At 40.1% G+C, this 16,861-nt stretch overlaps 1 protein-coding gene across 5 annotated transcripts in view; it reads left to right on the top strand.

Moving 5' to 3' along the window:
- Ctnna2 (catenin alpha 2) overlaps nucleotides 1-16,861 on the top strand; it is a 994,060-nt gene that overhangs the window by 605,125 nt on the left and 372,074 nt on the right. The window contains exon 8 of one of the 5 annotated variants that reach the window (XM_038318875.1): nucleotides 14,121-14,137. The exons of the other annotated variants lie outside the window; for them this stretch is intronic. Coding sequence (XP_038174803.1) covers nucleotides 14,121-14,137 — 17 coding nt within the window. The remainder of the gene's footprint in view (nucleotides 1-14,120; nucleotides 14,138-16,861) is intronic. 5 annotated transcript variants of the gene reach the window in all.

A 16,861-nucleotide genomic window follows, 5' to 3' on the forward strand; every position in this document is an offset into this window, starting at 1 on the left:
GCATTTTATTGTTTTTGCATTCCTGTCATTTCTGCCTCTCATGAACTCTAAATAAATGGGCATTACCTGTCTCTGTTACTTTGCTGGGAATGATGGTGTGTTGGGAGATCTACCAGGTAAAGTAATTACTGGTCAAGTCACTAGATTGGCCCTTAACAACAAAAGTGAAAAGACCAATGTTAGAACTGAGGTCACCAAAGGCAGGTGGCACTTTTCAGGAAAAGTCATATGAACAAGGGTATGAATCATTCCATTCTGTATTCCTCTGAGCTCTGCCGTGGTCATTCATCTCCAAGATGCATCATTTAATTGAAAAGTACACAAATCTGAAATGTCCTAGACATCACATGCTCCCTTAGGAGCTAAGGAGACATTAGAAAATCAACCCTCTCCATTCTGCACATGACGAAACTGAGGCCAGAGACATCTGGAGATTATTCAAGGTCGTACACCTTCTTATTGACACAGATAGATCTTTGCCGTTCCTTCTCAGAGCTGTGTTCTTCCTTTGCCAGTCTAGATGGTCACTGGTCCTCACTCTGCCTTCAACCCAGCTCTGGACTGGGCCCTTGGCACTTCTGAGTTGCTGCAGAGCACTTTAACAGACAGAGAAACAATTTCATCATCAAGTGGTTTTACCCCTTGCCAAAACAATTATTTCTGACAGCATGCCGACTGATTGAGCCATAAACTCTAAAGGGTTGGAGGAGCAGGGCTGGGCAGGCACAAGCAGGGGTAAACAGTGGCCAGCCATTCAGCAAGTACTGTGAGCATAAGGCACCCAATCCCCATGGCTGCTAGGAAGAAAATCCTTATAATGCATGCAGCTTGGCAAAAGGATGAGAGAGGCTGCCAAATGGGCAAGAAGAGGTCCTACTTTGGATGTCACTTGATTTGTAGAGCTGGTACAGAGAAGCAGAGAAGAGTTGAGTGTTAGCAAAAAAGAAAGAGAATAAAATTAAATGCACCGCATTTGTTTTCTTCTAAGTGTGCCACTCAAAGTGTAGAAGATGCTTCTAGGCTGTAATTAAGAAATATATATACATGTATATTTATACATATATATATATATATATATATATAGTTTTTCATGCTATTATGCTGCAAATCATTTTGTCTGCGTGGTTTCTTTAAGCCCTTCTCACCTCTAATGTGGCAAGTTGTATCTTTTCTATCCTCTTAAATCCCTTGGCAGAGCTGTATACATTAACAGATTGAAATGAGCTTTATTGAAATTTAGCTATTCTAAGTCTTCTGAGTTGCAGAATCCCAATTTATTATGTATTTAAAGCATACCAGCACTGATTAAATCAATGCAAATTAGGTTAAATAAGAACAACATGAATCAAGTGTTTCAGCAAAGTTGAGTTGAGAAACGACAACTTTTGAGTCACCACAGCAAGTTGATATGGCTGTTTTTCACAAATTTTCATTTCATTCTTCTAAGCACCCAAGATACATAAATGCGGGAGAAATGTACTTACCTTCAGTTATTTTTGCCTGTCTTTCCTCTTTGCCTGTCTTATGAGAAGGCTTAACCCATCAAGTAGTAATGTGACCACCATATTCTTGGTCAAGTTCTTTGTTAAGGATAACCACAGATTTATGTTGCCCATTGTATTCTTCATTTGTTGGGTAGCAGGAGAGTAGTGTTCTGCATACCTTAAAATCCCTGTTGATAGTTGGCATATTTGTGTAAGGTAGGAGATAGGGTCAATCTTGTTGAAGTAATATACCATCAATTCTAGAATCTAGGTATGCATCAAACATACAATCTAAAACCAACATGCAACCATTGGTTTGTGAGTGGAAGCCTGGCTCTCTAGTCTGTTGTCAAAAAGGGTAAGTGCTAAAAATATTATTTTAGCACATCAGAAAGAAGTCTGGGGTGTTTAGGGTATGATTCTGATTGTCAAGGCAAATCTGGTGGAGAGGTAGAAGAAAGAAAGCTTTGTGTAGTTGGAGAAGCTAGAAGTATAGCCTGTAAAAAAAAAAAGCTAGTTTGTTATTCTTTCTCTCCTCAAACTTATAAAGCAACCCTTACCTAATAATCCTGCTCATGTTTTCCTGGTGCTTCATGTTGTGATGTAGATGGAGGGAGTCGTTTTAATTATCATTGTCAGTCCTTTCAGCTAAACTGAAAGCCACTTCCAATTTGTTCAATTAAGTTCAAAGTGTATGAGTCTACAAGTTACGAGTAGAAAGATTCTGAAATGGGGCTGGGGACTGAGTGGGTAAGGTGGTTAGAGGCAAGCTTGAAGACATAAATTCAGAACCCCAACACACATCTATTGGCCAGATGTGGCGATGTGCACCCATGTATTGGCCAGATGTAGGGATGTGTACTGTAATCCAGTCACTGGCACTGGAGTCACATGGATCCAGAAAGCTTGTTGGCCAGGCAGTCTAGATTAAACAGTGAGGTTCAGCGAGAGACCCTATTTCAAAGAATAAGAGAAGTGATTGAGGAAGATATCTCAATATCAACCTCTGACATCTCTGTACACCTGTGGCGATGAGCACTCACACACACGCACACACATGCACACACGCATGCATGCACACACACACACACTTTATGAAATTAATCTGTGTTATAGCTGTCTTTCCTTCAATAGGCTTTGTCAATGTTCAAGGAAAGAGAAATTAAAATAGCGATTTTAATGTTCTGTCATTGCTGGTACCAGCCTGGACCTTGATCTTTCTGCTGTTGTCTTTAATTTCCAGTAGCAGTGAACCATGGCTTTTCTTTAAAAGGAAACACTTAGAGAAACTGGGGGAGGGTGGGAGTCACAGTTTCAAAAGGAGAGAATTAACCTCTTTGTTCCTCTGGGCGTGCACCACACAGATGGTACTTTATGTGGAGTGTCACCACAGATGCATGTGGAACCCAGGGATGAGGACACTCAGACTTCTCTCAGGAGGTCTACTTAGGGAAAACAAATTAGAAAGGGGGAGTCCCTTCTGATCAGACTGTCTGCTTCTCTTGAAAGAAGATAGCAATAGGAGTATTAATAAGAAAGGCCCTGTTGTTCTCAATGCATGAACTCAATAATGCTAATAAACTAAGTAAGTATGAGTGCCCTGATATCTTGGGCCTATTTATGAGTCCGTTCAGTGATGGCTTATGGACTGGGTTTTGAAATGTTAGGTGGACCTTTTATTTCATGTTCTATTTGGTGACTTTTGTTCTAACCTTCAATGTAAAGATCAAATGTCTAGGATTGCTTAACTGATCTCCATCCTCCCCTATCCCATGCAGAGTGGTCCCTCATTCTTTACCACTGTATTATCTTTTTACTTGAACTAATTTCTTGGTCCTAGTCATTCTATATGAGTGTGGCAATCATTTACAAAGTGGCCATTTTAGAACAGCAAAGACTGTTGAATATCTTAAAGTCAAAACAAAACAGAAAAATTGGCTCAGTTAGAATTCCGGTTCTGCTATTTCCATTGTTGCTCATTAGTTTATTTTGTTTTGTTTTGAGACAATGTTTTCATATGTAGCCAGCCTGAACTTGAGCTCCTTCTGTAGCTCAGGATGGCCTAAAACTCGTGACCACTTATACCTCGCTAGTGCTGGAATTGTAGGCATGAGCCACCATTTGGAACTTGTTTTGTTTTGTCACTGTGACTCTACACATGCCATTCTCATTGTCAGTCAAATAGGTCACAGGATGGTTACCTGCAAGGATACTTGGGGGAGTTTATTGAGATGATGCCTGTTAAAGCTATGACTCACAACAACAAGCTGGGACAAGTAAACTCAGAACTTGTTAGAAATGCAGGATTTGGGGGCTTCCTCAATCCCAGAATTTACTCATAACACCTAAACAATTCAAGAAGTTCATTAAATGGGAAACGTATCTGAGAAAGTAACTCAGTTGGCAGGTTGCTTGCCATGGATGCATGCAGCCCCGGTGTCTGTCCCTCATATCAGGTAAAGCAGATGTGGGTAGTGCCAATCTGTAATGGTAAAGACAGAAAGAACTGGAATTAATGGTCACCCTTGGTTACATATCCAGTTCAAAGCCATCTGTAGGATACAAGAGACCCTATTACAAGAAGAGAAGGAGGAAGAAAGGAAAACAAACAAAAATAAAACCAACAAAACAAAAAATTTGAGAAGCATTATGTTGGAGAACTGTCCAACCCTAACCAGAAATGGAAACCCATTTTGGTTTGATTTGATTCCTTAGTTTTCTAAGGAATCAAATTGATTCCTTAGTTTTCTAAGGAATCAAATTGATTCCTTAGTTTTCTAACTGAGGAATGGAAGGAACAAAAATGTTAAGTTGTAATTCAATCCTGGTGGTAGAGTTTGGTCAAACAAACTTACTCAACTGCATTGCGTTTCTCCTATTAGGTATTGAGAGCATGCAGTACAGGGTCTATGTCTATCATGGCCTCCTTCAGAGGAGGCATTCTGATAAGGCTTGATTCTATAATCAGTATAGGGAAGACACTAAGCATTCATAGGGCTTTCTGCCAGTTTGCCTTTGCCTTTCATCCTTAGGATTTGATGATGTTCTGACATCTGATATAAGACTTCGACTCCATGGTGACTGATCTAAGGGCAACACTCTATCTTGTCTCTCCAGACTTCCAATCATAGAAGGAACAGGACAGCAGGGGTTCGTGAGGGGAGGACAGGCAGAGGTGTTTAAGAGCTGTCGTTCCAGGAAAAAAAAAGTTCACTTACATTGGTCCATTTCTAAGCACTGACCAACACTATTGTGCTACGTGTATATTCCTTTTGTAGGTATTTATTATATAAAAACAAAAATTAGAGAATTCAAGCTGAAAAACTCAATTGATAGTGACAAGTAAGGCAACTAAAACCAGCAATGAACCATGGAGTCTGGGAGATATTTTGTACATGAATTTGTCTCCTCTTGCTCAATGCTTAGCTTGTTATTCTTTTTAGGGCCTTGTGAAATATGCTGTGATAATACAGTTGTATGTATGGAGCTTGCACACTTGAGGAAACATGACCTCATGCTTTTATTCTAGCCATGGAACTGGTGTTCAAAGAGTGGGGGATTTTTGAAAGCATTGTCAGTGTATGCTCCCAGTTATCTTTCTGGAAGGTTGTGCATGTTTCTTCCCCAGCAGCTCTTTCTCTGCTTTCTCTTCTCTTTCAGAAACCCCTATAGAGCACACAATGAAACACACCTTTGTCCATTCTCCAACTAGCTGAAGGAGTGACTGAACACTCTGTCTGTGTGTTCTTGACCCCTGGCAACTATCCTTTCTGACACCCAGTTTTCCACTCAATCCTGAGAAAGAAATTCTCACTGCATAAAGACGGTTGGACTTTTGGGACCTTCAGTTCCTTCTGATTGTCCTGACTTTTATTAACAAAGCAGCCAAGTGATTCTCACAAATGTGTTGTTGATCAAAAATTTTCTAATACTGTATTACTTACAATAGGCTAAGAAAGGATTAACATGATGTCTGAGGAGGTGAGGGTGTGTATGACCAAATTGGAAAACTTAAGTTTGATCCCTAAGGTCAACATAGTGAAAAGAGAGAACCTGCCACACACACACACACACACACACACACACACACACACACACATGCAATGCACACACAACATAAGTAAATAAATGTAAAACAAAATGAAACTCCTCAGGAACAGACCGACTATTTTGCTAATTTGAAGATTCTCTACTTTCTACCTGTATATGTAATGAGGCAGATATGAGGGACCCTATGCACATGATGTGGAGATTATCACATAATCTGATAATGTGTCTGTGTCTTTCTTAGGGAAGTCTGGTGTACTTGCTGGTTCACAGACATGCCTGTTGAGCTGAGTATATTAACTGATTTGATTATTTACCTAACAAGTAGCCCAAGGTACCTGAAGTAAATATAGAAAATTGGTCATATTACCTTGGGAGATAGGCAACAGTATTAAACCTGGAAGGCCCAGATTTTTCCTGATGGGGTCACACAGGCTTATGCCATTTATGCATGGTTTCCTCCATGTATCTACTTTCTATGGGATTCCTTGCACCCAGCATCCATAAGCAACACACTCTATGGAATTCCAGTATATTCAGATTACTTTATCTCTTCCTGCAAACTGTCTCCCTTCTCAGGAACTGCTTTTTAATCTTCCACAGAGAATGCCTTTTTAATCATTTATCAAATGTTTCTGCTGTGTTTTTTTTTCTTAGTCTGTTTTAGGTTAAGTGAAGAGTCAACTGAGAATATGCTGTAAGTTAAATATGGCCCATGCTTTCTCTGGTCCTTGAAACTGAGGAGAGCTGTGGACCAAAACTGCATGGTTTATGCTGTGGCAAAGATATAAACTATGACTGTGGTTGGAGAGATTTATCTAGATAATTGAACAAGGCCAGGTAGAGACACTCAACTCAGAGGGGAAAAAGAGGGCTGGGAAGATGGCTCTATAAGTAAATGTGCTTCCCTGTGCAGTCCTGGGGCAGGGCGCTTGGATCACCAGAATTCACATAAAACTCAGTCATATTATAAGCATCTACAATCCCAGTGTGTCCCTACAGAGAGGTAGAAGGCAGAGATGGGAGAATTTTCCAAAGTTCATAGGCAAGCTAGCCTGGCATACCAAGCCTCAGTTGAGAGACCCTGCCGCAGGAAACTGGAAAGAAGACAAGGACCAACACCTGGAAGTTGGCTCTTCAAGCTATACAGGAGCATTATGGCATGTGTGTACTCACACAGAGGAACAAGCACAACACACGTGCGTGCAAGTGAGTGCACGGGGACAGGGAGAAACTGGGGTGTGGATTACCAGGGTCAGCAAGGGGACAAGATAACTCCAGTTAGTGGGAAAAACCGACAAAACTCTGGGATCTACTGGGGTACAAAGAGTGTGGGTACCCATTCCCATAGATGTGAAAGAGAAGAGAGCAAAGAGCCAAGAGACTGGATGGTGGATTTAGAGCTTGGTTGAGCAGACTTTCCATCTGGCATTTGAGTTCCAAAATATAGGTGGAAGAAGTGCAATTCTGATGATGTTTGTAAACAAAAAGGGCAAACAAAGGCTACTGGAAGCAAGGAGAGCATTTGGAGGCCACCCTATCTGTTAAAGTGCGAGAATACATAGGTCTGAATGGATTAGCACTGAAGATGGACAGGGCAGGCCAGAGGCAATGGTTGTTCTGCAGTGGAAATGATGGTCTTTCAAGTGACATTTTCCTCTGAGAAATAATTTAAGATGGTTTCAATAAACGTGTATCTTGCGGATAGAAGAGAGGCGATGGAGAGCATGAAGCACACCCCATTTGCTAAGAGAGAGTAGTCTAAATAGATGTAAGGTCTGAATAGATGCTACACAGGGAAGTGCTTGGCGATTGTAGTGGTCAGAGGGGAGACAAAGCACTAGCAAGAAAGATTAAATAGGAATGGTACACAGCCAGAAGTCTCAATTCAGGCAGTAGTATAGATCTGGGAAGACCCGTCTTAAACTGTGACCACTAAATAAACCCTTCCTCCTTTTAGTTGGTTTCATCAGGTGTTTTTTGTTTTGTTTATTTGTTTTATTTATTTTTATTATTTTTTGCAAAATCACAGTTTTGCCTGGATGGACAGTTGCATGCATGCCTAGTGCCTGAGGGAGATAGTGTATTTCCATGTGCATGCTGGAAATCGAATCCTGGTCCTTTGCAACAATAACGAGTGCTCTGTACCACTGAGCCAACTATCCAGCCCAGGGTGTTTTGATTTTAAGATTTGTTGTATTTATGTGTATAGTATGTAAAAAAAATGTGAGTTTATGTATATGCCATGTGTGAGTGAGTGCCCTCCAAGGCCATAAGGGGGCATCAGATCCCTTGGAGCTGAAGTTACATGTAGCTGTGTACCACCTGATGCTGGTATATGGAACTACACCATGGTCCTCTAGAAGAGAAGCAATAACCACTTAACCACTGAGTCCTCTCTCCAGCTCTGTTTCTCGGGGGCTTCATTGCAGCAGTGAGAAAAGTAGTTATTGTACCTACACACTGCTTATTTTAACAAAATATTATACCTAAAACAAAAGTTTTCTTCTACTAAGATAGGGTTTACTCGGTGTGCAGAATGCCTCTAGATAAAAGTAGAGCCTTTTTTAACAAATTGATAATTCCCAACCCTGAAGAACACAAGGCAATGGAAGCTAAATGAGGGAGAGTTTAATTATTGCCCCTTTATATGTAAGCACAACTATGGAGCTATTATTAGTGTTATTTCATGCAGCGGAATGCATAAGAAAAAATGTAGTTCAGCTCAATAGGTTTATGAACCAATTCAAATGATGAAAGTCACCAACCCTTGGGGAGATGTCTGATTGGATAAACCAAGAAAAAGAAGCATGTAGACTTGGTATTGGCCACTGAAAAACTCTGTCAATAATGGGATGATGCTAAATGTATCCTGCCCCAAGAGGGTTTCTCACAGATGTCTCTTCTCAGGCTGAGAGTGTCCCTTTATAGGTAGACCTTATGCCACCTTCTCAGATATGAAACAAGGCAGGGGTTAGACATGTAGTTCAACAGAGAGGACTATATTTGTCCTGTTGGCAGAAGAATGTGAAACATCTAAAACTTATTGAAAAGAAATTTTGAGATTTCTCCTATGAAGGAGAAAGTTGTTATACTATTTAACAAAGCTGTCCATGTTTTCAGGGTTGTAAAATAAGAAAAAAAGGGAACATAATTATGATATTTAAAAAGGGATGAAATGCTATTTCAATAATTATTTATATTAATTTTCATTATTTAACAGTAAAACAAAAATATAGAGATTTAAGGCAAGAAGGAAAGGGACTCCTAAGCACAAAGATCTTAACTGCCTACAGTTTTAACAACAACAAAGCAAAATATCCCAGCGTGGGGTCCTTAAAGCAATAATGATTTTGTTTATCTCCAATTTCTGTGTAGGGACTGAGGTTATCTTCCTTAGGGGCTGGTTCACTGGGGTCATCTGTGTTGTTTACACAAGTGTTTGCCAGAGATGGGAAGATCCAGGATGACTTCACTCAAGGATGGTAGTTGGAGGTAATTAGCCATCTTTGATTGCCAGAGATTGGGTGAGTGTTCTCTTCCCCAGTGTTGCGTTCTCCAGCAAGTAAACTCAGGTACAGTCCTATTGGACTGCAGGCAGAAGGACAGCAACAGAGATCTCTCAGCATTTATTTTGTTCTCAGTATACATGACCTAGCAAATGCTGCTTCGTAAGCTAATGACCAAAGCTAGTCATATGGTTAGTTTGACTTAAGGACTACAGAAATAGGTCCCCTGTCTTGATGGGACTTGAAGGACTTACAGTTGTTTCTGCAAACTAAGAATAACAGCATGGGTTTGATGTCATTTCTAATGCAAATACTAAATGCTGTCAGGTGATTTTTATTTAAGTCTTCAGCAGTATCATTTGTAAACACCAAGAACTAATGGTGTTGGTGTCACCCACAGTGCATCAGAAACACTGAGTCCTGGACTCCATTCAAGACAGAGGACCCAGAAAAAAAATCTCCATTTTCACAAAATTCCTAGGTGATCCATAAACCCGCTAAGATTTTAGAAGCACTGTAGCTTTTTGCTATTCCTCGTGATTCCCCTTCGTGCAGTTGCTATGCTGTCCTGGCGAGTGATAGATCTTTGATTTTTAAAGGTGCCAAAACTGTTTCCTTCTGCACAATTGAAACAGAACAAACACAGGTTGAAACAGTAAAACAGGTTGCTTCACAGCATGAAGAGCTAGAAAGAATGGATAACATTTTTCTGCTAAGTTGTCCATTGCCTATAAAAATTTGAAATTTGAAATTAAAATAACACAATATAAACATTTAAAAATATAAATCACATCTGACTGTAAAACAACTATTTAAATGTTAGAGCAATTTCACGTAATCTGGTCAGGAAAGATAGGCTTGAAATGATCTTTTTTCTGTCCAAACCATTACTTAACTGGACTTTGGTCCTCTGACAGATTAAAGATTGCCTCTCTAATCTTTAATTGATAGTTTAAACATCTGTAGAACATGTACATACCCCTGAGTAATTTTCAGGATTTTTGTCTAAGTACCAAGCAAGACTAGCAGAACTCAGCAGGTAACTGTGTTATAAGAAATACAAATGTCCTGTAGCTTAGAGGAGACTCTTCATTTCCCAGGTCTGAAGAAAGGATGGAAGTAATGAGCTGTACTTGTGTGTTTTGTACACACAAGTCACATCCAAAATATGTGTGGCTTTTCTTCCACTCAAATTTTGGATTTTACTTAAGTGAAAGAAACTGACTATAACATCCAAAGATACCCTTTCTTCTTGCTTTCCCTTTGAGAAAAATGGTGAAGAAAAACAAAAGAGGAGATTCAGTTTCTATAAAGTCAATGCTGTTCTTCTGTGTGATGTTTGTTTTGAATTTCCCCATCTTGAAACATGGAGTATGCTCTTTGACTGATGCTATTTGAACTATTTTATTTTGTGGGGTGGGTTCTCTTGCTACCCATCAATCAACTTTCCATCAAGGCTAAGAAATATCTGTTAAACAACTGGTGCAGGAATACTCTGGGTGTGTAGTAGGGAACTAGACTAAGTAGACTTGTAAGCAGACAACAACCTTGACAGATAGGGAAAATTTAATTAAAACTATGTAGAAGAGACTAAGGGATGAGATCTGATTTATGAAAAGTTAGGCAGGGTATCTATTATGGTGAACTTTGGTCATCAGCTTCACACAAGCTAGAGTTACCAAGAAAAGAGTGTCAGTGAAGAAGTGTTGTCTATGATGGGCTAGCCAATGGCTTTTTCTATTGGGGGGTTGTCTTAATTAAATTAATTGAAGTTAAAGGACTCAGTTCACAATTCCATAGGCAGAAGTACTAAAGTCGATGAGTAGTGTAACAGAACCAAGCACAAGCACACAAGCCAGCATGTATGCATTCATCTCTGCTCTTGGCTGTGTACATGACATGACTAGCTGTTGAAGTTCCTGCACCCACTTTTCCCAATAATGGTGGACTGTAACCTGAATTGTAGCCTGAAATAAACCTCTCTCTCACTTAGTTGTTTTATGTCAGTATATTTTATCACAGCAACAGAAATGAAACTAGGACAGTATCTCTGAGGTGTCACTTGAGTTGAAACATGACTGTTGAATAAGAGGCCACTATGGAAAGTTTAAGACCTGAGAGACCCTGCAGAGGGAACGGCATGGTCCGCAGCCCTGAGGCCCAAGCAAACTATGTTGCAGTAAATGAAATGACTAGAATGTTGGAGTGAATGAGGTAGAAATTCATCCTCAAGGAATCCATGCACCGTTTTTTTTTTTTATAAATCTTCACGAATATGAACAATTTCACCACCAGCATCAAAGTATTTTATAGAATGATCACTCTGTTTCAGACAGTAAATCAAAGCATTTTAATGACTTAATGCCATTTATAGATCAGAGAATCTGCCATGTTCCCATTATAAGAAAACCAAGGCACTGAATATCTAGGCCATTTTCCTTATCTAGCACTGATGATACAAAATGATTTTTTCACACTCCTTCCATCCTTTATGGGGTAATTAAAAGACCCAGAGAGCAACTGCCCTTGAGACTGTGAAGCCTGGCTTGATTCCTCTACCATCTTCTGTTCTATGGGGTTCATCCAGCAAGGACCTCACAAGACAGGAGAGGAAGTAGTTCAGACTTTCTTCTGGATTCCTATTCCTCTCAACCCCCTATAACCATCTGTTGCTGTTTGCATGAAAAAGGACAGAACAAAATAGAACGACCACACATTCAGAAACCTCATTTTGAATGTGGGAGTCCAGATTCATTAGCAAGTTCCTCAGACTTTCTCTGTACTTTACAGTACGATCTAAACATAGCCCAGTGAAGTCATGGGGACAAGTGATGACCAACTTCCTCGTTAGAATGGCATCCAAATACGTCATCTTCTACATCCTTGTGGCATTTTCTTCAATTGCCTGGTGTTCTCAAGAATCTCTAAGTAAAAAATGTTCATTCTGATCATCTATAGACACTACATTGGCCTGCAGATTCTGACTTCCTCTTAGTCTATATCTTTCATTCTAGATATCTGTCATGCTCACTCTCAACCATTCACTCATCCAGCCACAAACACTTATGTCCTCTAGCTGCACCTACAGTACTATTTACTTTTCTTGTTGTGATAAAATGCCTAGTAAGAAGCAATTCAAGGAAGGGTTTTTTTCTGACTTACAATTTAAGGGAATATATTCCAACAGGGCATAGAAGATATGGCTGCCGAAGCAGAAAGCTGCTGATCACATTGTGTTTATAGTCAGGAAGCAGAGAGCAAACAGGAAGTGGAACTGTGCCCTAAAAATTAAAGAATGCCTCCAGTAAGCCACTTCTTCCAGCAAGCTTCTTAAAGGTTCCACAACCTTTTAAAACACCAACTGGGGACCAAGTGTTCAAACACAAGAGCATGTGGCATGCATTTCACATTCAAATCATAGCACCTGCTGAGTCAGCATCCGTGAGGTGGGTACATAGTAAGTGCTGAAGCGTATGAAACATTTGGGATAGCACTTTCTCTCTGAAGCCTGAGTCCTTCTGACAGGGATCACAGTCCCAGAAGGCTGGGCGAATCTCGCCTTCTATCCCCCATTCATCCTAAATTAAGTGGTCCACTCAATCCTGTCTTACACTTCTCTCCAGATGTTTCCCAAGCCCACCCACACCCTTTAAATTTTCTCATAAAATTTCTCAATAGCAAACTCCCTCAAAGTGTATTTTGGGCATAGTGAACATAGAGTCACAGTGTATGTGTATCAGTTCTGACTTACTGCCTTATTAGCAAGTCCTTTCAGCATACAGCAGAGACATTAGATAAGATGTCTAATAGCCCTTTCGCCTCTCTCATTCATGGATTTCTTAGTTTGGAAAGAAGCTCACAACATCTGGTGAATGTAAGATATCCGCAGTGAAAAGTATTGGGGGCTTGTTTCAATGGCGTCATTTTAAGCTATTTATAAGGAGGAGAATTTGTGTGATATAACGCTGTACCAATTTATAGAGAGGAACCTTAAGATTTTGAAACAATGTTAAACAATGTGACTGAACCTTTCATGTGAAGTTAAGCTTTAAAGCAAGTCCTTAGCATAGACAGGTATGCTCTCCTAGCCTGCTGAGCAATGTTAACTGAAGCCTCTAATTCTTTGACTGTTCTTCCTGATGTTAGACAGCCAACATGGGCAAGCTCTGAATGATCCTACAAGAAGGTTTTGGTGTATTGGTGATTTAAAAATTCTTTTTTTAAAAAAAGATATTTTTCTTATTCTTCACATTGTATAGGAGTGTGTGTCTGCGTGTGACTGTGCGTATGAGTGAAGTTGCCTGCAGAGGTCAGAGGTGTGGGGATCTTCTGGAGCTAGAGATACAGGCAGTTGTGAGCCTCCTGGAATGGCGACTGGGACCCAGACTCAGGTCCTCTGGCAGAGGCACACATGCTCCTGACCACTGAGTCATCTCTATCCCCCTGACTGAGCAATTCTTACCCGAAGATTAAACCAAAGTAGGATGTTGTGAGTTCATTTCTACATCCAGAACTGCTAACAGTAGGAGACTCACTCTTTATCAGTCCCTGGCACAGAGAAAGGCCCAGCCTGCCTTGATTCCTTTGCACAGGCTGATTGTGGTCATATGGTCACTATCCTGTGTAGATAAGCCCTCACTTTAGAAATAGAAAATTACTTAAGAGAATTTAAACCCATCTACTGTACTTAATTTCAATATAATTGGCATTCAAAGAGTCTCTTACCCATTTGAACATTATTTACTGGGAATCAACCACTTGTTTTCAATACAATTGCCTGACAAGGGCTGGGGAAAGCATCCAGTTTTTGAAGTGTCATTGTTAATGTTGTTAGCTTTGTTTCAAACAACTATCTAGTAGTTGGACAGAATGAGACTGGCACATTGCCAAACAGGCCGCACAAGCAGGGCTTGATTCTTTACGTAACATGGAGACAAGTGCATCCCTCCTGGACCTGTGGGCATTACAGAGACCTGTGAACATTTCTGAGATGTACGTATATGGCTCAGGATATTATTCAGCGGTTGTGGAGAGCAAAGTGATGTTTGCTTTGATGACTTTGCTCTTTTAAAAGCTAAAGTGGATGAAAAAAGAAAAGTAATTGCATGTGGCTTGGATGATCTAGTTGGAAGGACTCTTGTATCTGGGTCTCACAACTCCACTTTGCACTTGGGTTCCGGTCGAACCAGCATATCATCCCAGCTACCAGAAGAACTCCTGATTTACAAAGGACACTAAGTGGAATTTACCACCCACCTGACTACACTGGTGTCAGGAGGTTAAAGTGGGACATCTTCAAAACTCCCTCGGAATCATTTGATGTTTGTAGGAAGACATTAACAGCTCCTGACGTGGGCCTTCTGTGAGTGTCTTTTCCTGTGGCCTGCTGGTCGGAAATGAAGCAGTGTTTTCTATACAACTATTTTGAGAACTGATAAGAGAGGAAATGCATGTTACAAAGTGATAATCAAAATGCCACAGAAGAATCTTTCTCTGATTCTGACATTTCCCAAGTGCTTTAATGCTGGCCATTATTTTTTTTATCTATTTAATATTTTTAAGCAACTCAATGATTTATCTGTTAACCATCAGGACTAAGGTTTTTTTCATCTATAAAATGGGATTAATATTCTTGTCTTGATTCACAGCTTTTAAGAAAATAAAAATAATATGGTACAAATAAGCAGCTGATTTTAACACTGCATCTAGGGCTGTATGGTACCTCTATTTTCATAAGGACTGCTACAAAAACTGTAGACATATTCATAGATGACCAGTTCCTTCTTTCATTAGCAAGGAAACTTAATTTCTTTGCAAAATAGAGTCTGGATTGGAGGACAGTCTTGGAGTTTCTCCAGATTTCCTTTTTTGCCTGATGGCCCTTGAACTTAACTCTGAGAATGAACTATGGCAGGACTTCTCTGGAATAAGAGAGTCAGATACCTGCCTTGGAGAGCAAGTGAGTCCCCCACAGCATTTGAATTCTCCATAGAATACTGTGGCACAGAGAAGTGGATCTGGCTTTGTTTCTTATTCAACATAAGAGAAAAGAAGGAAAGGCCCTTAGTATCCGTATCCTGCCACTCTTATGGCAGAGGTTTTGAATGTTCTTAAGTAAGTCACAGATTGAATGATTTTCTACTGACCATTTAGTGCTCTCCCCTCCTCCTCTGTTTTATCCACTTTTGAGACAGAATCTCACTATGTAGTTTTTTCAGGCCTGGAACTTTTCATTGGCCAGTCTGGTCTTGAACTCTTAGAGATCTATCTGCCTCTGTCTCCTAAGTGCTGGTATTAAAGCCAAGAGTCACTGTGCCCAACTTTACTTGTCTCTTTCAAAAAGAGAAAGAAAAAAAAAGAAAAAAGAAGAGGGGAGAGGGACAGAAGAAGGGAAGAAAGAAGGAAGGAAGAAAGGAAGGAAGGAAGAAAAAGAGGGAGAAAGGGAGGGAGGGAGGGAGAGAAGGAGGAAGGAAGGAAGGAAGGAAGGAAGGAAGGAAGGAAGGAAGGAAGGAAGGAAAGAAGGAAGGAAAATTTTAAACATGACATTATATTACATTGGCCACTGAGGCATAATAAATGCACTAAGATCAACACTCACATTCATATATTTATGGAAGTTTTTTTTAATGGACCAGATGGCACAGACATGTAATTATAAGCATCTGTATGATTTGTTAGTTTCTCTGGCATGCCCACATAGACAAATGACTGTAAGAGAAGTTTATAGCAGGCAGAACACGCTTAAAGACTTGATCATCTCTGTAGATAGATTTTGTTTGGTCTGCCAGCTCACCAAAAATGACACAGAGTCTTATTATTATAAAAGATTTGCTTATAGCTTAGGCTTTTCCCACTAGCTCTTATAGCTTAAATTAACCAATACATGTTGCTGCATGACTGATGACTTTTACCTTTCTTCCTAAATACCTTGCTCCCTCTGCATCTGGCTGAAAACTCCTCCTTTCTTCTTTCCTGAGACTTCTCTGTACCCAGAAGTCCTGCATAACCTCTTTCTGCCTAGCTATTGGCCATTCAAGTATTTATTAAACCAATCACAGTGACACATCTTCACACAATGTAAAGGAATTTTCTGCAAAACACCTCCTAAATAAATAATTAAATATCAAAGCCACCTGGGGTAGGAGCTCAGGGATTCAAATTTTTTGAATATTTGATGAAGAAAGTCTGGGAATTTTACATCAAGCAAAAGTCTATAATATGGCTATCCAGGCATGACTGGTAGTCAGGAGGAAGTGTAGTAGGGAGCTGCGGGCAGGCTTGCTTTTCATCCTGCCAGGCTCCTGCATGGCTAGCTTTACACGCAAAATAACAACACACAAACTGTATTCTTTTAAACACTGCCTGGCCCTTAGTTTCAGCCTCTTACTCACATCTTGACTAACCCATATCTAATAATCTGTGTAACACCATGAGCGGTGTCTTACTGGGAAAGATTCAGCATGTCTGTCCTGGTGGCTGGCTCCATCGCATCTCTCTCTCTGAGGAGAGGCACAGCAGTCTGTCTCACTTAGGAGAGGCGTGGCATCTGACTGAGCCATCTACCTCACTTCCTTCTTCCTGTTCTGTCTACTCCACCCACCTAAGGGCTGGCCAAGGCAGTTTCTTTATTAAAACAGAAGAACTCTCCCACATCATTTCCCCTTTCTCTGTTTAAACAAAAAAGAAGGCTTTAACTTTAACAGCAGAATTATATATAACAAAACAGTTATCAAGCAAGGATTACAGTTACAATATTTATATCTACTTTATCTTTTATCATACATAAGGAAAACTATAACTATCTATCTATTCTTCAACTCC

This window comes from Arvicola amphibius, chromosome 2, assembly GCF_903992535.2.
Source record: "Arvicola amphibius chromosome 2, mArvAmp1.2, whole genome shotgun sequence".
NCBI classification, from domain to species: Eukaryota; Metazoa; Chordata; class Mammalia; order Rodentia; family Cricetidae; genus Arvicola; species Arvicola amphibius.